At 36.3% G+C, this 21,270-nt stretch overlaps 1 protein-coding gene across 3 annotated transcripts in view; it reads right to left on the bottom strand.

The window, feature by feature from the left end:
* Positions 1–8,275: 8,275 nt before the first annotated feature.
* The window catches only part of LOC131078618 (uncharacterized), a 299,838-nt gene continuing 286,843 nt past the window's right edge, over positions 8,276–21,270 (bottom strand). For 2 of the 3 annotated variants that reach the window (XM_058016365.2, XM_058016363.2), the window contains 3 exons: positions 18,160–18,210; positions 8,854–9,126; positions 8,276–8,753 (listed from right to left, as the gene is read on the bottom strand). In XM_058016365.2, coding sequence (XP_057872348.2) covers positions 8,622–8,753; positions 8,854–9,126; positions 18,160–18,210 — 456 coding nt within the window. In that variant the 3' untranslated portion in view covers positions 8,276–8,621. The remainder of the gene's footprint in view (positions 8,754–8,853; positions 9,127–18,159; positions 18,211–21,270) is intronic. The other variant, XM_058016364.2, reaches the window with a different exon arrangement.

The following is a 21,270-nucleotide window of genomic DNA, read 5'->3' as shown; positions in this document are numbered from 1 at the left end:
AATAGGTAATCACTTGGGTAAATTTGTAGAGATTAGTGATAAAAATAGGAAATATTCGAACTGTGTAATGATAATTAACATGGATATTAGTGTTAAATCTTTAAGGCCCATTGAAATTAGAACAGGGGTGTCATCTTTCCTTATCTACCTTGAATTTTATAAAGCGTTTACGGATTTAGACCCAGCTCCCAATCCGATCTTAGAATTTCCCTCTTCTCAATCAAAACCTAGAATGATTCTTGAGGTAGACATCAGTTTCAATATAGAGCAAGGAGGGTTTGTGATCAAGGAAATCTCTTTGCCGACTAGGCAACCTGAGGAGGTAGAAGAGGGGGAAATTATAGCAGACCAAAGCAGGGATGATCGATTGATCCCCTCTTCTCTTCACACCCTTGAGGAAATGTCATTGGATAAGCCAGACAAGATTACTTATCCAGAGATACCCCATGTCAAGAAAGGAGAACTTTCTCTGGCTTCTAAGGATGGGAAGGGTGGGGAGAAGGAAGCCCTTCCTCTTTCCTCTGATTAGGTTACTAGTGTGGATGGTCGGAGTAACTCTAATGGCTCTCCCCATTTGAGGGAAGGCCCCATTAGATCGGAAAGGGTTGATCAAGAGGAGGATCAAGCCCGCAAAGAGAAAGGTAAATTGCATTATAAAATATTTATGTGACTCAATTACTAAGGAAATTATGGAGAAACTATTGGATGAAATAATAGACAAGGATGCGCTCGATCTTCAAAAAAATGTGCTTAGAAAAGAGATTTTGGGCTTTTCTCCCCCCCCCGTGGTTTCAGATATGGAAGAACATTTTTTAGATTTAGACAACAAGGAAAACGAATCCTTGGGAATCGAATTCTGGGCAGATGACAAATCTACTCTGGATTGTGCCAAGCTCTGCAAAAAGAGAGGTAGGAAATCCTTATCGGAGCTAAGAGCTAATGATGGTACTGCGGAAGGTCAGGTTAAACTCACGGACATGTTTCATGCAGGGAAGGGGAAGTTCCTTCCCAAGGCATCACGAAAGTAGTTTCATGGAATGCTTAGGAGCTTAAATGCCCCTAACAAACAAAGGATAGTCAAGCGATGCCTATCCTCTTACAGTCCAAAATTAGCTCTGTTACAGGAGACCAAATTAGGGAATGAGGATTTAGCCTCCTTCGGCAAGCGATAAGGCTATAGACAGATTAAAGGGGCTCCAGCCAATGGGGCCTCGGGAGGACTTGCTATAATTTGGGACCCACGCAATATCATCTTCTCACTTATGGAGTCACATAACAACTGGATGAGTGGGAGGGTTACTAGCCTGAAAAACGATCTAGATTTTGTCATTATTAATGTGTATGGGCCAATCCTTAATGAGGATAAAAAGAGAGTATGGGAGGAAATTGAGAATTTCACAGGCACCCTTAATCAATTATGCATTTTAGGAGGGGACTTTAATGCAATTTTGCATCATCATGAGAAGCGAGGAAGCTTAGGTATAAACTCCCGTGCTTCTCTTGACTTTGCAGATTGGATCCATCGTTGTGGCATGATAGAGATCAATATGGTAAGGGAGGCCTTTACTTGGAATAACCGAAGGTTAGGTTTCAGCAACATTGCAGAGAAACTTGATAGATTCTTTGTATTGGGTAGTCTCATCAACTTTCCCTATACCTTGGAAGCCTCTATTCTTCCTTTCTCAAGATCAGATCATTTCCCTATTCAACTTGGCATTCAGGGCGAGGTTGGCCCTAAAAGATGCCCTTTAAAATTCGAGAATATGTGGCTAAAGGACGACAATAACCTTAAGCTTCTAAAGGAATGGTGGAATGCGGCCAAGGTTTCTGGGTCTGGGATCTACAAGGTTGTTAACAAACTTAAGATTATTAAGCAAAATCTCATCCATTGGAATAAGGAGCACTTTGGCAATATTTTTGACAATAAGGCCCAAGTGGAAGCTGAGTTGGTAGAAGTTAATGAGAAAGTGATGAGACATGGGATGGATGAGGCCCTGTTTCTGAGAAAAAAGAAATGCCTTGCGGATCATGAATCTATTAAGTGTATCCCAAAGCTTCTGAGTAAGAACCAAATTGATTCTCTGACTGCAAAATTTTCTTTAGCAGAAGTAGAAGCAGCTCTTATACAGATGAGCCCAAACAAATCCCCTGGGCCAGATGGCTTTCTAACTAGTTTCTTTAAAAAATATTGGCCCTTCTTAGGTGAAGAAGTGATGACAGCTCTTGAAGGGATGAGGAGCTCAGGTAATATCCTCAAGGAAATCAATAACACTTTCTTGGCCCTTATCCGAAAAAAGGATAAACCTGAGCGTTTTGACGAGTTTCGACCCATAGCCTTGTGCAACACTATCTATAAGCTTTTTTCTAAAACTCTAGCTAATAGGCTTTAGAAACTCCTTCCCCTGTTGGTCAGTGAGGAACATATAGGCTTTGTTCCAGGAAGATCTATTTATGATGGGGTTATTATAGCTCAGGAGGCTATCCACTCTGTCCAGAAGAATGGAACTCCCAGTATGCTCTTAAAGTTAGACATTAGGAAAGCATATGACAAGGTGAATTGGAGATTTTTATGTAGGTGCTTAGAAGCTTTTGGATTCCCCTCTGCCTGGATTAACTTGATTTTTGAATGCATCTCTATGCCTAAATTCTCAGTGCTGGTCAATGGTACCCCTAATGGTCTTTTAAGCTCCTCTAGGGGTTTGAGGCAGGGAGATCCTTTATCCCATTTTGTCTTCATCATTATGGTAGAATCCTTAGGGAGATCGATTTCTAGAGCTAGGGAGATCAGTCAGATTGAGGGAATTAGAATTACCAACAACCTTGACCCTATAATGCATAAGCAATTTGTGGATGACACTATGTTATATGGGCTTAGTGATTTAGGTGAGGCTCGGGCTTTTAAGCAACACTTGGACTCTTACTCTAAGGCCTTAGGTCAGGAAATCAATCCAACTAAATCTAAAGTCTTCTTTTCCAACACTAAGTTAGGCTTACAAAAAGACATCTGTGGCATTTTGAATTTCAATCTAGGAAGTCTCCCCTGTAAGTATCTAGGTTTGCCCCTGGATAAGGGCTCTGGGTCGTCAAATCTGTGGGATGGAGTAGTAGATAAGATTAGAAGCAGGGTAGCAACCTGGAAGGGGAAGTGGCTATCCTCTGCGGGTAGAGCTACTCTGGTCAAATCGGTTTTGGCTGTTATGCCCATCTATCAGCTATCATGTTTTAACTTGCCCCAGTCCAAAAAGGAAATGCTAAACAGTCATCTAAGATCTTTCTTTTGGCAAGGAGCGAAAGAGAAGAAATGGATATCCCTTATGGCCTGGGATAAGATCTGTAGGCCCAAGTCAAGAGGGGGTATTGGGATTAAGAATATTAAGGTTTAGAGTAGGGTGTTAGGGGCCAAATTAGTATGGAGAATGTTTAGATCTCCTCATCTTAAGTGGGCCCAAATCCTTTACCATAAATATCTCTGAGGCAGGGACCATATGAGCCTCTTCAGGGACTCCTCCCCCCTGAGAGGCTCGCGTATTTGGAACTTTATGCTGGATTGTAGGAAAATCATCTTAGACAAATTATCATGGAATATGGGCAAGGGTGATAAAGCCCTTTTCTGGTCCAACTCTTGGGGAGGTTTCCCAGTCCTTTAGCAAAAAGTTAACCTGGAATCGTCGAGAATAGTGCTAGAATCTGTTTGGGGTAGGTATGTTAAGGATTACATCACGCCTTCTGAGGGAGACTTAGCCAAGGGATGGTCTTGAAGATCCCTTGATTAGGTGGACATCCCTGCAAGGGAGAAATTATTTCTTCAAGACATCCTTAATAAGAGGATGGTCACTTTCAACTTAGGGTCAGATGCTCTTGTTTGGGATGGGTCGAAATCGGGAGAATATACCTCAAAAGATGGTTATAATCTCCTTCTGAGTCAACAACTCTCCTCTTCCACTTCCGTCCCTTTAGCCTTATGTTTGGACAAGATGTGTTTACCAAAGGTAGGATCGTTCTCATTGTTTTCTCTCCAGAATAAGATTTTAACATTAGATAGATTTAGAAAGATGGGCTATGAAGGCCCTAGCAAATGTCCTTTATGTGAAGAGGCTAAAGAAGATAAAGACCACATCCTTCTCAATTGTAATTATGTCTCTAAGTGTTGGCTTTGGTTGTGCAACAAATTAGGGTGGTACTCAACCTTTCCCAATACCATCCTTGGGATGTTTCAAACATGGCCAATCCTTTTCAAGCACTCCCTATATGGTGGGCTATGGAACCTGGCCCCTTCTTTGGTTATTTGGGAACTCTGGAAGGAACGCAATAGGAGACTCTTTAAGGAGGAGAAGATAGAGTGGACCCTTCTGGTGAATAAAATAGAAGCCTCAATTGTGGAGACTCTAAATAGTAGAACTTCTAAATTTCCTAGTAAACTCTCAGAGATGACCTACTAGGATGAGAAGATGAGGGGGCAGTGGTTTGGTTTGAGGATCCCTCCCTTTGTTGGAGATAGCAACTCTAACAAACATGAGTTGAGAAAGGCCTGCAAGTGGAGAGCCCCAAAAAGGGGTTGGGCCAAGCTAAACTTTGATGGAGCTTCTTGAGGGAACCCAGGTCCTGCAGGTATCAGATGTTGTTTGGATAATGAGGGTGGGAGGGAACTGGCTAGGCTAGCAAAACCTATAGGGTTTGAATCCAATAAGAACACTGAAATCTTAGCCCTAATTGAAGGTCTCATTTGTCAAAATAGGCGTATTTGCAAACTGGCCATTGAAGGAGACTCGACCATTATTATCAATGGCCTTAGAAAAGGTTATCTGTCTGATTGGAAGCTGAATGCGCTCTTGTCTAGAGCTCTAGGTCTACTTACAGATTTCAAGAAAACGACCTTCAACCATATCTATAGAGAAGGAAACTCTAGGGTGGATGAATTAGCTAATGTAGGAGTTGATGGGCAGTTCATTAGTTAGGAGGGAGTCCTCCCCCTCTATTTTAGCAAATTGGTTGGTTATCCCAATCTTTTGGTCTTGTTCAGCTTGGCTTGGGGTCCCCCCCGGGGTCTTTTTTTTAGTTTCTGAAATGTGGCCTTCCCCTTCTTCTAAAGGAGGTGTCTTTGCTACCTTAGGGGGCTAATCCTAGATCAAAGATGGAAGGAAGTGTTTCTATCATCGCTCTAAGCTAGGGTAGTTTAGTGAGCCTGTCTCTAAGCTCTCAGTATATATTTATGGTTCTCTGGTCTTTTTCGAGGAAAATTTAATTTCATATATCTTCTTTAGATCTCCTCTTAGAGCCTTATAAGATTTTATGTCTATTGGTATACATATGCATATTTATATGGACATGCATATATATATATATATATATATATATATATATATATATATATATATATATATATATATATATATATATATATATATATATATATATATATATATCGTACATCAATAGGAATAAGAGATTATGGTGCTTTAAGAGTTAGAATTATCTATTAATTTATTCTATATTCTATATGTATTTAGCTATGATTTAGACCATATTTATCTATGGCTTTTTGCCATATTTTAGAGGCAACCGATACCTTTTCGGGACATCTTCTGTCAACAACACTCGTCAATTAGTACCAACTTGGCGGCATACTTGTGGTGTTGATGTGACTTCCCTTACCGTGATAGCCAACAATTGTTTAGCAACCTGTTCGTGTAGAGGCGGTGGTACTAATTACCTTGATCCTGAAGATTGTTTCAATTGCATCTTGGTCCTTCGATCTCTGTCATCCATTAGTGTCTATCGTCCCTCTTAGGCAAGATGAGCTGTATTTCACGATGCCTTTTAATACTAGTTCTATTTAAGTTTTTACTTGCTTGAGCTCGGGCTTATCTGATATTCTAGCAGTTCCTATGGATACCCCGCTAAGATTAATAGGGCTCAAGCGACAAATGGCTTTTGTAGGAGAAATTAAGGAGGAAAGATTGAAAGACATCTTAGTCTTTTCGAACCCACTGGTCATCAGGGCGGTCATGAAAATCCTCGGGAATGATTATATTATGAATGAAGACCGCACCAGAGCCAATTCAGACATTGCTGCAATGTTCTTGGCAGTGGCTATGCATTTTGAGAATGACAAGAATGTGGTAATGAAACTTTGTAAAAAGGTCTTCAAGAAGGAACTACTTGGAGATTCGGACTAGGTGGTGGTTAATATTGACGAGGAGCTCTCTGCTCCGAAGCCTCATGACTATGATATTCTCATCAGGATGAATAACCGGGTGCCTAGATACCCAATTCTGTCAATTGAGGATCTAATAGCCTTCGAAGCCTACAACCCAATTAGGCAAAGGAATCTCTTCTTCCTCATGTGGCTTCTATAGGTTAGGAAACTGACGTGCAATGGGTGGTTGGCTAACTATCTAGAAGCGAAGAATATTGAAGTGGTTCCGGATGATGTGGAAATCCCCCCATCCCCTGCTTCCTCCCCTGCTAATTTGCCAGCCAGCTCTAGAGAAAAGGCTCCACAAGAGCGGGTAAGGAGATGTCAAGCTAGTTAGATGGGTCTGTTATGGTTTCAGGCTTCCCGCCTCTTTATGACTCTCAAGTGTTTATAGTTTGTTTTTTGACCTAGACCAGACAAATCCATCTTTAGTCATATGGCTATTAAGTAGGATTTTTACTCTAACTTTAGTTTTGTTTCTATCCCTTAAGCTGGGTCATCCCTTCACAAATTGGACTTAGATTTTTGAAAGTGTTTATGGATTAAGTATATTAAGCTTATCATCTTAACTTTTGGTAGTATTTATTTATCGTGTGAATTGATGGCCCTTTATGACTGGAAACTTTTCAGTTCGTTCCAAGATTTTAATCAATTGCTATCTTATTTTCTATATATATATATATATTTGGGTATATAAAAGTAAATATATATTCTTATCTAGATATATAGAGATATCTGTCTGGCATTCGTTTTAGCAGTGTTTGGCCTTTGCTTTCTTTTGAATGATTATGGATGATTCAGTAAGGCGGTTTTGTCTTCGACTTCATCTGTAAGCTTCTATGTTGATTATGCGAGCTTCTTTCTATAATTCGGTTCAAGATTTTTCTCCTTCTTCCTTCTCTCTTGCGCAAGATGTTTGTCTATGTTTGAAAGGTGGAAGTCATCTTGATTTCTCTTTGTAGTAAGTAGGAGAGATACAATCTAATTTTGATAAGATTTGGTCTTACTGTCCTTTTCGATTGGCTCTATCTCCCAGTACAGTGCTATGATATTGCTATACTATGATTTGGGCTTCAAAAACTCTTAACATCACTTATAGTCTCTGAGGATGTTGTAGATTAATTATGAAGGTTTGGCATCACCATTTGTGCGGTTTTTTTGAGCTAACATATCTTGGAGTGATTGATGTAGAATAAGTCTGAAGGTTTTATGCAGGTCTGGTCACGATTAGCCTAGCAGGGCCTTCCCCTTGAGGGTTCTGGAGCTTTATTATTCATTCAAGGAGTCTCTTGACATTGTTCTCTCATTTAAGCTTTGTAGTGTATTTCCTGATACTGATCCTAGTTGTAAGATCTTTTGCAGATCAGGAGATCATTTTGTAACCTGCTTCTAAGAGACTTGATCCAGACAATAAAGGGTGATGCAGACATCATTTTTTAGGAATGAGCAGTTCTTTTAGAACTTCAAATTTTTAGAATGTTATCTCTCTGTCATATAGCTCAGCCGGATGGGATTTTCCCAAGGACTATTGTATCTTGTTCTCATTCTTGTTAAGTGTATCATTAGATTCCGATCCTCTAAGGGATCTGGGCGAGACAAAGGTTTTCTTCCTCCATTATTTCCTACTGGTGCCCACATTGAATGAAGTATGTAATCATTTTCTTTAATTAATAAAATTTTGTTTAGACTTTGGCCTTTTACCGATAAAAAAACAAACAAAAAAAATAATTTAGTCTTAATAGTTTTTTTTCTTGAATTAATTAGAAATTAAAAATATACTAACAATAATTTGATTAAAAAAAAATTCTAAAAATTTAATGACAATATTAAAATATAATAACAAGAATATACTAAATCATAATAATATAATCATATCTTAGAATTACTATTGATAATAATATAATAATATGATGATTTTTTAAGTATAAAAATAAGCAAATATGATATTTTAACTGATTATTATTGATCTATGATTTCTCATAACTATGCATGTGAAAAGAATCTTGTGTGAATGATTTGAAGTGAGTCTCCACCCAAAAGTTAAATAATCAAGCACACCAATTTATAATGGCAACATGTTAAATTTTCACATGAATATGCATATTATAATGACAACATGTTAAATTTTCACATGAATATGCAGTAATACTTCTTTCCGAAGTAATAAAAAACTTTTAAAAATTAATATAATTCAGTGGTTCTATCCACTTTTATCAAAAAAAACTAAAAAAAACTTCGAAGTGAGAGAATCCCGATCATCCTCACTGTAATTGTATACAACTTGTTGGGAATGGTTTGCAAGATGTCGGTTTCGTGGGTGGAGGCATGATCGGACAGGCAGAACAAATCTCAAGAGCTCGGTTTGGCTTACTAGGGGGCATGCGATCATTCCCTCCCCTTCACAGAATTACAGCATTGCATTGATTTAGATTGATAATACGTCTTTCCAAATAATAGTCCTTTGTGGACACACATTTTCCAGCACAACCTTGAGCTTGATTTGTTCTTTTTCAACCCTCTCGAATAATTCCTGGCTTCCATTAACTTGTCGGAGGTGCTGGAAAAGCGAAGAGAAAAATAAGATGAAATGCATTTTGAATCAGAAAAGGTATCACTTTCTATTGCTATGATATGCCCATAAAGAAATCAAAACTCACCAGGATCATCCACATGCTGTACATAGCTGCACATTCTTTCTGTTTGGTGGTATCTTCAAAAGTAATGTCAGTTTTATTTATCCAGAAGTCAATGAACTCAAACTCCTCTTCAATAAACAAAAAAAAATCTAGAGATACTGGTGGGTGATTCTGTCTATGTTTAGCAAAAGTCATATCACAATGTGTGGCAGATGATGTGTCAGTGCAGCGAAAGCCAGCCCTAGTCTGCTGTATCATCTCATAAAAGAGAAAACGACGGTGGATCCATAGACTCTGCATCACATCAAGGACACAATGAATGTAATTACAAACAGGTGCATGCTAATGCAAATTCGAAAGAATTAGTTCGTAGCTTTATTGCAATGAGGTGTTTCATCAGAGAGTGCTTGTAAAGAATAACCTCAGATATTTTGCAGATTATTGCCATCTGTCCCGATATTTTCATCTATCTCTCACCTTTCAAATATCTCCATGACAATTGAAATGGGCACAAGAAAATTTTAAAAAATCATTAAAAACGAAACTTGTTTACATGTACATTGCTACAAACTCAAAGTCTGGTCCTTAAAAGCCCGATTCTATTGATATCTAAAGCATGGTGAAGTTAAGGGAAAAAGACATTAATGTCTATTTTATAAAAAATAATTTGACAGCAGTCAACTGGGAGCTTAGACAAAATAATTTGACAGTAGCTAGCGAAATCAGCTCATGGGTTGAAAGAAAATTTATGCCTTTGAGCATTTCTGCACAGCAGTGGGAATGCAAGTTAATACCAGTAATACCAAAATCATAATTATTTTTTTGAAGAAGCAGAAAATAGGACCAACATAAGTTCGGTTTTGAAGACAACATTCTTGAAATAGTATTGGATTACAAATATTTTGAGATTGACTTCAACAACAAGCTTAGTTGGGATGGTTGTAGAAAAAAAGAATTTTGGGAGGTTGGAAAGCTTTATATGCTTTCCAAAACTAGATGTAGAGGTAGAGTCACAAGATTGGAAAACCATTCAGATTCTTTTTGGGCTTTTAGTGCTTCCAGTGGTGCTCTATGGGTGTAAATTGTGCGCTAGCAGCATTTTAGATTCTTAAGTGGAAACAAATTGAGAGAGTTCAAAAGCGCTTGATCACAAGCAAGTTCAAAATAAAAGGTTCAATTCCATGTGAGATTATGCTTAATAAAATGGGGACTGTGCCTATTTGAGTGATTGCAATGGTCCATCTGATAAGTTATTCAAAAAGAATTGGACAAATGGAAGCTAGTAGGCAGCCTAAAGTTATTTTCAGTGATATCATTAGCAAACAACAAAAGGTCCTGGATGAAACAAAACAGCAAATGGATGAGCAAATGAAATATTTATCTGAATGCTTGTCCTACAAATAACAAAGAGATTAAAGATTTTTGTTATAGATAAGTTCTGCATGCATATGGGGGGTATAGGGAGAAAAAATAAGGATTATTTTGAAGAGTACAATTTCACATGTGACCATCAACAAAAAGTGTACATAGCAGTTAATATTCCATAGAAAGCCAAGATTCTTATTGCTCAATTAAGAATCCACTCTCATAAACTTTGATGTGAAATGGGGAGGTGGAAAAGACCTATAGAAGCATGGGAAGAAAGGGTGTGTATTTTTTGTAATACATGGGCAGTAGAATCATAAAAACACTTTATTATGGAAAGTAATGCCTTCAAAGACATCAAAGACAAGCATGTCAATTTAATGACAGCTGTTTCTTGGCACAGTTTATTCAATGAGGAGGTCATTGAGAAGATGGAGGTACTTATCATCTCCTTGAATAAGAAACGGACTGAAACGCAAAAGATCAGTATGACAAGGATGAATGTACCTTAGACTATTTTTATCTTCGTTTGATGCGAAAAAAGTCACACAATCAAATCCAGAAGCAACAATATATTTATCAAAAAATCTATTTATCTATCTATCTACAAAGTAATGTCAAAAATAAAACATGGCTTGCAATTCATGGAAGAATATCCATGACAGGAAAAATACAATTTGAATCAAAATTTATCACAAAACTTGCATGATACATGTTGAAAACCCAAACTTCACACCATGTCTGTGTCATACAAATGTCTTAAAAGGTCAAAAATAGCATAAATGCATTCTTTTTCTTTTCCCTAGCTGTCCTGAGCCTGGTTCAGTGTTCTATAGATTGTTTCTATAATTTACTAATGTAACTACGCAGTAATTACACAACACAAAAACACACATTGGCAATGATATTGCTCACAATATGGTATAATGTAAATAGGTTCAGTGTTCTATAGATTGTTTCTATAAATTCCTACAACACAACACAAAAACACACATTGGCAATGATATCGCTCACAATATGGTATAATATAAATAAAATAAAAGAAAATGTGAATCTTACTTATAAACTATAAACGCTAATAAGATAAGATATCTTTTCTTGTAGTGTTTCCTATGTATGGTTTTGATTTTTAACAGTTCCAATGTTTTGTGAGTTTTTTAGGCAACCAAATTCCTCAATGTCTTAATTTAGCAAGAAATCCAGTATCAAATATCAAATAGTTTTCATGAACAATGAGAGACAATATTAGTCCAACAATACGGTCATGAATTTGCAGCCATTAAACATGTATTTGTTAGATATTTCAACTTTCTGCGATAACAAATTTGAATATATAATAATTCAAATTGAATGAAGCACAAGATTTGTTGGAACACTTGAAGGTTCTAGAATCTTTTTGTCATGAGGTGAAGATGCAAGTGAACACTAGCAAAACTAAAGTCATGATCTTTATCTTAAAAAGAAAGAAGATTCATAGGGAATTTGTTTTTTAGGGCAGCCCCTTACTAATGGTCAATGAATACAAATACCTTGGCCTTGACTTCCACAATAAGTTCATCTGGAAAACATGTAGAGTGAAAATGATTCAAGGAGGATGGAAAGCCTTATACTCAATGCAAAATAGAAGTAGAAGAGCTGAGCTATGGGACTAGAAAACTTGGAAAACTCCTTTTGGCCTTCTTGTGGTTTTAGTGGTTCTATATGGCTGTGAGGTTTGGGGTAGCAACACTTCAGCAAGAAAATGAAGGCAGATAGAGTGATTACAAAAACATTTAATCACAAATAGCCTCAAGATTAAATCATCATCCCATATAAGATTGTTCTAGCGGAAGCGGGGACTTTTCTTATTGAGGCATCGACTATGGTCTTGTTTCTAAGTTATTTAAGAAGATTAGAAAACATGGAGATACATCATTGGCCAAAAATGGCAGTGGAAGAGAAAATAGAGAGAAGGAAGAGTACATGGATGAAGGAAAACATTAAATGGATGAATAAATGGGATACTAACATAAGAGATTGCCCAAATAACAATAAAGAAACAAAAAAGTATGTGCAAGAAAAATTTAGAGAAAGCATGTGGATAGGACAACTTGGGAGATAAAAGGAATACTATATCAAACATTTCAATCCCACACATGACCATACACAAAAGAACTACATAGGAATGGAAATAAAATGGAAAGTAGCTCAGATAATAACCAACTCACATCAACTTAGGTGCGAAACTAGAAGATGAATGATACTTAAAAAGGAGTGGACAGATAGAAGATGTAGATATTGCACTCAAGGAGTGGTGGAGACAAAATGACATTACATCATGGAGTGTCCAGCTTATAAGGATATTCAGATCAACTATATTGAGGCGTTGAATGTAAACACCTTGAGCAATGTATTTGAAGAGGAAAAGATAACAAGAGTTGCAGATTTCCTGATCAAGTTACATAGTAGAAGATCCAAGATGCACAAAGAAAAAGAGGTTTAGCAGGCACAATGTTTTGGGCTTTGCATGCTTTTCTTTGCTGGCTACCTGTGGGTCACATAGACTATTTGGCCTAGTAGTTGTTATTAAAAGCATTCATTCATTCATTCAATGGTATCTCTAAATTCAATGCTAATAACCATGGCCTAGGTAGAGTAAAGAGATCCCTTATCCATGACCATAGATACTATGGATCTCCAATAAATCACAATGGCATGGATATACAAAGAGCCTCTTTTGGAATAACACTTACAATCAATCCAACTAATGCTAACCCTTGACCCTATTGATATGTATGGCTTGCATCTCACCTTTGAGGGATATACTCGTCTCAGTCACTATATGAATGGCTTATGTCTTACCATTGAGGGCTTTATTCTTGTCATACACATAAAGACCATTGGCCTCCACATAACCAATTGTGTCCTAATGCCATAGATGAGGCAAAAAGATAAAGGAAATCCTTGCATTGTTGGAAACCTGTTGTCATTGATGTCAAGCACGAAATAATATTTAATTAAATATTATTCATTTGTTTGGCGCCCTCCTTAGAATGTAGTTATTGCAAGTTATTGTTGTTGCTTTGGGCTGAACCCTCCTTATGTGGCACTTATGAGAAGAGGAAAACAAAAATCAAATTAAACATATCCTTGCTGGCGGACTTCATGAAGTTTGGCGCATATGTTTGGGAGGGAAGTTCCGATTTAAATAAAATTATTTTATCTTTCCTGGACAACCTCTTTGGAGCAAGCACCCACTTTGGGCAATGTAATTAAAAACAATAAATATTTTTCATGCCCTTTGGCCGACCTACCTAAGGAGATGCAACCGTTTGATGAAAGGGTGCAATTATAAATAAGAGGTCACGTGGAGATCATTTAATCAAGCATTCCATTGAATATGATATCTATTGAAAGCAGAATTAAGCAGACCTTAGAAACATTTATGAACAGAAATTTGTGAAGATTGTGAGCAGACTATTTTCATGCTTCATGAGTAGATAATTTTTCAGACTTATGAGTAGACTTGAACATATTTGTGAGCAGTTTGTTTCAGACCTTTTTGAGTGGAAATTTTGAAGAGTATAAGTAGACTATGAAGATGATTTATTGCAGACCCATGAGCAGAGATTTTTAAAAATCATAAGCAGATTTAGGGAGCTTGTTGAGCATATTTGTGAAGGTGTTTCAGATCTGATTTAAGAAGGAGATCCAACATTCATCACTTTATTCTTTGGAGATTGGTGCCTTGCTTTCAAGAGATTGGTCTCTCTTGTTGACACGGTCATAATCCTTGGTGCAAGCTCTTTCGATGAAACACAATCCTCTGTTGTGGCCTCATATTAAAGAGAGTTGCTCGTGCATTGTTTGAGTTTTGAGGAAGTAATGTGTTTGGCACTGTTCATACCTTATAATACTTGCTGCAAACTTCAGCGTTTATCTCTTCCTTCCATCGAGGTACCCAGCCAAAGTCTCTTGTAAATGACTTGCGATTTCAATTAAGAGAGGACTAGTTGATAAAGCAAGGGCTGTTAAGATGATAGGTGTTGGACGTGGGTTTTAAAGAGATTCAAGATAGTATACTTGGAGTATCGAAGACAACCTGGAATCGTTCCTTCCTGACAAATTTATACTGCTCGTTTTATTCTCACTCCAAGACAAATGAGTACAATTTGTTTTCACGCGTATTGCATATATCTCTGATCTGTAATTTATATCTGGTCGATGCCTTTGGGAGCTTGACGTGAGACTGTTTGGAAGATAAGTGAACCAACGAAGTGGATACACTTCATCGCGGGCCTTCTCTTTTACCTAGCACATTCCAGAGTTCACTTGTGATTGAGCGTGAAGGGGATAGACAAACAATTTGGAACGTGGAGGATTTCCTGAGCAGTTGGGTGGAAAAATCTATTGTTGCTGTGCATATACTGGAATTCATGTATGCTGCCTGGAGCTTTTCTCTTTGACATTGTATCCTTGTAACACATAGTCGTGTAAAGGAGTGCCCAAAACACCAACAAATAAATCACTCAAAACATTATCAAGCAAATGTACCCTTAGTCTGCCTGTAACTCTTTTGCCTGGCAGGGCATCATAAATGACAAATTCACAATCATACTTGAATCTCTTCAGCACATTCCATGATCCTTAATGAATCACACTGTATTAATTAACCAGGAAGGATCTTCACCACCGTAGTCAATCTTCTCCATGAGGGTTTTCGTTCTTAAGAAGGTTAAGATGAATGAAGTTTGATTCAAGAACCTCAAGGGTTTCAACAGAAAGGAAACAAATAATCTGCATAATCCCAAAAGAGCTCACCAAACCTCCTTTTATAAGCTTCTTGAGAACTTTCCAAAAAATTCAATATAAAATCACTTATTGATTAGATAAGCCTTATATCCCCCAAAAATGATTTAATTCATTATTTATTTCTAGCATATAAAATCACTTTATCAGCGTCCCAACATTTAAAACTTTTCATTCTCATTCCAACGAGCTATTATACTAAGGTGCCCATTCAATTATTTTAATTGAAATAGCAACCTCAGTAAAATTAATTAAAATATAGTTCAGTATACACCCAAGTTGTGGAAATGGTCAAAAGGATTGGAATCGAAAACTGATTGCACTGGAGTGATAAGATTAATATGTTTTATGTTAATAAACATATGCAGCAGTTTGTTGTAGAAGAGAGAATGCAGCAACTTTATGAACAGTTTGAAGACAAACATAAAACAGCCGACTTTGATGGATATAGCCAATTTCCTAGAGCCTATAATAGCAAAAGGATCAACTACAGAGAACAACAAACAGATATGCAGCAACTTCTTTAATGAACAGAAAACCGATATAAAGATGAGTTATAACTTGCAGTGATTTACTTTTTCACAAGGTATGATTAATAGTAATAAAGTATAGCAAGCAGCGATCTGTTTAGAGAAGTGCTTATAATTATGCAACAACACATATGTATCATGTAAGAGCAGCGACATAGACTTGGCAGTAGCAGCGATCAGCATTTGCTAAATCAAAGATCTGATTAGTTTTCAAAAACTGGCGATTCATTATGAGGACATGCATTGTTTTCAGTTAGATAGTGATGATGAACCCCATAAATGCATATAACTGTACATCATTTTACTATTCTTGAACATTCTTTATATGAGAAAAACTTAACCAACTTTTCCATCCATTTATAAAATTATAACCTTGAAGTGCTTTTTGTTTATTCATATGATTATTGTAAACAAATTAATTGCTTTTTAAGTAGGAAAAGGTAGAATGAACTGATCATCTAATATTTGATATAACAAGATGTCTTGCACAGTTGCTTTTGTGTGATTCTAAATGTTTTGGAGTTGTACAAGACAAAAAGATTGTTAAAGAAATTGTTTTGCTATGCCAGGTGTTTCCATCACTACGCAAGGTGTTTCATTTGTTGTGCTTGCAAGGTCTTTCCTTTGTTGCATAAGGTGTTTTTCCTTGATGTGAAAACTAATACTCTTGCTATTTAAGTTAGTTCTTCTATTGTGCAAGACAAAATCATCAAACAATCGTTGCATAAGACAAATCTGTTGAGAAATTCATACCATACAAAAGTGCCTCAATGACTTCAACATTGTGAAATGGTCGTCTTCCTATTAAAAGGGTTGACACAACTAGTCACACGCTGATTGACTTGGATGACATTGGTCCATGTAACAACTAGACTAAATTGGATAAAGGCCCCATGTTTACAGAAGAGACGGTTGCTGATATTGAGAGACAAGCAAAGGAGGGTGCAGCAAAAGAAATAGTCTTTGATCAGATGACATAATGGGAAATGATGACGTTGAGTCTAAGGACGAGACATTGACTTCCAGTTTGAGGGTAGAGCCACAACCGATTGACCCAAACTATTGCTCGGATATACGAAGAAGAGAAAATTGTAAATTGTTGCAACTTGCATGGAACTGTAATATTTTTATGATGCTTTTCAATCATCATAATACATATCATATTTGTTGGTGCTTGTATTTGCATGTTGATAATATTTTGTACACTTTTCATCAAATCTAGTAAAAAATACTTCCCCAACATTGTACGTACTCATTTGATATGTTATGCAAGATTTTATGTTTTTTAGGGAGTTTAGGTATTTTTATAATTTGTCAAGTTAACTCAAATTGTTGAGTTCAAGTCAAAATTAGGTCTCCTAAGTTTTTGAATTATGTCATGACAATGAATGCTAAGGACACCTATTTCTAGCTGTGGTTTAGTGATGGTCTTTAATTGGCATAGAATTATTAGATTTTATTATTGACTTTGAGGGTTTATATGCAAGGATGCCTATTTCTACATGTTCATTTGATATGTTATGTAACTTTACTTTGCAAATGTTATGGTCTTTAGGGAATTTGAGTATTTTTTATAATTTGTCGACTCAAGTTGTTGACTTCAAGTCAAAATTAGATCTACAAAGGTTTTAAACTATGCTCATGGCAATGAATTCTAAGGACACCTATTTGTAGATTTGGTTTAGTGATGGTCTTCAATTGACATAGACTTATTAGATTTTATTATTGACTTTGAAGATTTATATGCAAGTGCCATCAAAGTCAAAGAGTTGTATTTTGTTCTTAAGTACAAGTATCTTAGGAATAGTTCATATTAATAAGTGACAATTACACACTACTATTAATACATACATGCTCTTTTATGCGGAACACATGAAATAGAAATGATGACATAATTTAATGTTAGAAAAACATCTTGGAATGGTACACTAATTTGAAAGTCTTCTTGAAGATTTTTTTTTCCCTAAAATGTTAAAAGCTTGGACCCATCATGGCATGTCATATAGCCACTATGAACAAAAGAAAATATATCTATAAAATCATAATGAAAGCATCACAAAATGGAACATAATTTGTGTTTATGTTATATTTCTAGGCTAGTTAATGTACCCACATGGTACTCTAGTAGCCACTAGAATCTATTAGGGATATTTGAGAATATCATATCTATGTTAAAACATACCAAAGAAAAATAAGTTGTATATGATATCTACTAATCACGTACTTGATAATTATTTATGATGTAACCTAAAATTTAATTTTAATTTATTTCATTTTGTCGTCTGTTATTTGCAACCAAAAGTGTTTTAGTTAATGTTAAAGCATAAAGATTATAATTTAAAAATTAAAGTCAATAAACCATATCTATTGCCTTCATCTGTTTCAATTATCTCAACTCTCAACTAAGAGCCTATAACTGCAATCTCCATTGATAGGGGAAAATAACAATCCAAATCACATTCTTCTATATCATTTCCTAGACGATATTACCTAATTTTGTAAAAATGAAAAGGTTCTTGCAATCATCAAATTATGTCAATGACTCCAAAAGAGAAAATATGATCAATGTAGTCAGAAATAAAGAAGAGAAGTTTACACCATATAGAAATCTAAATAGAAGAAATCTTTAAAAGCACTTTCATACCTCTCGACCAAAATATTGTGTTATAAGTTTTTTGTTCCAATCAAGTTCCTCCTACAAAAATTGTTATTGGTTGAGATTAGAACTCAATATGCAAAACATCCATGCCACTTTTGCTTAATAACAACAATGCTAATCCAACAATGGAATTACGAACCATTTTGTTCTCAAATTCTACTCTCCAATTGCATTGCTATATACTTTAATGACAATGGCTGAAAATTTTGTTAAGAATATAAGAATCTATTTAAGTCCTTATCAAAACATTATATTTTAGGATAAATATAGGTAGGTGAAAGAAGATAAGAATCTACTATATTAATACTTCAATAACTTGAAATATTACAATGCAGTTCATTAAATATGGTAGAAAATATGAATTATGGTAAGATGCAAAGTTAATACTTTCAAGTGTTGGAAACTTTCTATTCTGATTGTATAGATATTTTTGGTTGAAATTAGAGAGCTTTCAATAGATTTGTTCTATATATCATTTAGGGATCAAAGATTCTTTAATAGGCAAAATATGTGGATATGTTGGTTGAAAATTTTGTACACTTAGGGGAAATATACAAAATTGTGATTTCAACCACAGCACACGAGTAAAAACTCTCCTAATTAAGGGAAGGCTCCCCCTATCTAACTAAAACTGAAATAAAAACAGGATGGGACAGCAGTCTTCCTTCTTTCTTCAAGAAAGACAATATCCTTTTCTCTTCACAGAAAAGGATAGCGATTGAAAACGAACAACAGTAACTACTTTCAAGTGAAATGAGAGAAAGGAAATGAAGTTTCCTGAAAGCGCAAAGACTTCCGTCACTTCCTTCGGGACGGGATAGCAATATCAAGTTCAAAGACTTTACTATTGGAAGTCCTATCTACCCTTTGCTATACTAAATTTTACAACGAATAAAAGATAACAGCTCAAAGACTGAAATAATCTATTCTTTTAACACAAAGACAAGAACTAATGCAAGCTCAAAGACTTGCTACTATTTCTTATCAAACAGTAATTTTTCCTCAAGAATAGACGCAAGCTCAAAGACTTGCTGCTCCTTCAAGAGGGTTTCCTATTTTAATTAATCTTCTCTACTTGCAGCTCAAAGACTTCAAATCAGATTGGACTAAGCTCCTTTAGAAACACTTTGCATAGAAGAAATAAAAAGATTCAAACTCAAACATGTAGCTCAAAGACTCAAAACTTGAGTAATCCTTCTTTATTATTCTTCCAAAACCTTCAATTCACATTCATAAGCTCAAAGACTTCTTGCTGTAAATTTGGCAGAGTTTTTGCTTGCTTTCAAAAAGATATCAATTACAATGGACCTCTCAAGTATTTATAGAATAGGAGGCTTGAGAAAAAGGTGGAAGGATCCCAACTAATTTGAGAGATTCTCTCAACCACCAAGACTCTTTTAATAAATAACTGAGACTTCATTAATTAACTAAGAGTTATTCTAACTAACTAAGACTTATTCAGACTACAGTCCTAATCGGACACAACTTATAGTTACCTTACATGTAATTACAAAAGTACAAGTAATGTGTAACTTGCATTTTACATAAACTACTTTTACATGTATCTTGTTAAAACAAAATTACAACTAAGAAATTACAAAAAGAGAGAAAATTCAACTAAGTGCTGAGAAACACTTAAGTTGAATTTTGTGAAGACATGAATCCTTGAAACTTCCGGATGCTCGCTTGTAGTTCCTCGGGATTCGGTTCATGAGTGTTCTTAGCAACTACCATAGTCTTCACAATAGTGTCGTGGCAACGGAGAAGCGCGGAATTGTCTTTATCCAAGATGGACTGAATCTCATGCAAAAAGGCTTGGTGTTTCATCAATGTTTGAATTGAAACTGCTGAGAATTGTTCACTCCTCCATTCACCGTGAATCCTCATCTGTAAATCCGCAAGAACCTCTTCTTCTGGAATTAGCTCTCCATCCTAACTTACTATATTGCAAGAGGCCCTTTCACAATGTGAGACAATACCTTGATAAACTTCATCCCGGAATCTCCTTGCATCACTGATCTCTTCGATGAGGGATTTAAGAACAAGAGTTTTGTTTTCCATGAGTTCCTCGAATTCCAAGTACATGACCCTGGAAGAAATGATGGCGTGATCCTGTAGGATATTGAGCTGTTGTTGGGGCATGGTACACCAGATTGCCAGACTTTTCTCAACACTTTCCAGATTCTTTTTGAAAGTGTTAGAAGTCTGATCCAATTTCTCCTCAATGGTTTCCAGCTTAGACATTATTTGAAAAATGTCTTTTATCACTTGCACGCATCGATCATGAAGCTGATCAACCCAGGAATCCAGTGCTTGTACTTTCTGAGCAGCTCTTTCCACTCCACGAATCGATTCTTGGGAACCAGAAGAACCTATAGAGTTACTCCCTTCGGCAGCAGGTTTTGTGATTTTATGGATGGCTGCCATGAGCTGTCTATTTTCTTCTTCTAGCTTCTTTTTCTTTGCAAGAAGATCGTCACATCTTTGCACTAGTGAAGCAACAGAAAACTGAGCATCATGTTTAATAACCTCATGTGTTTGCTTGCCCAATTCTACCTTTGTAACCTTATAATCAGCAGCTGACATTTCATCAAGTGGTTTATCTGCAATAGGTTCCACAATTTCAGCTACTTTCATCTTGTTGCTATCAACAGTTACCCTGGAAATAGTCTTCGCCTTCTTAGCAACTTTGGATCTGGACTGTTTGAGTTGCTGGTAGTCAAAGGCATCAGGTGAGATCTCTTGCTTCTTTCTTTTCGGGGTGAAAGAACTAAGCCATGGAGGCAAAGTCATCAACTCACTTCCTGTAGCAGCTGTAGGCAAAGGAGAAGCAGTTTCTGTTTGAATCACCGTGGTCACCCTGGGAGGAATATCTGTTTGAATAGCGACTATGTTTTGCTCAGTTACCAACGGACATGAAGATTGCCTCATGAATTCTTCAAAACCAGAAGTGGAAGTGTCAATTTCTGATAACTGAATGCAAATGGGAATATCTTCAGGAACTTTCAACACACTTTCTCGCTGTTGATCAGGAGAAGGCTCGTATGCCGAAATGGGAACTGCATTCTGAGGAGACTCATCAATGAGCAAATCAGG

This window comes from Cryptomeria japonica, chromosome 3 (genome assembly GCF_030272615.1).
Source record: "Cryptomeria japonica chromosome 3, Sugi_1.0, whole genome shotgun sequence".
Lineage (NCBI taxonomy): Eukaryota > Viridiplantae > Streptophyta > Pinopsida > Cupressales > Cupressaceae > Cryptomeria > Cryptomeria japonica.
The sequence above is the reverse complement of the archived record's forward strand: the minus strand, read 5'-3'. Positions and strand labels throughout refer to the sequence as shown.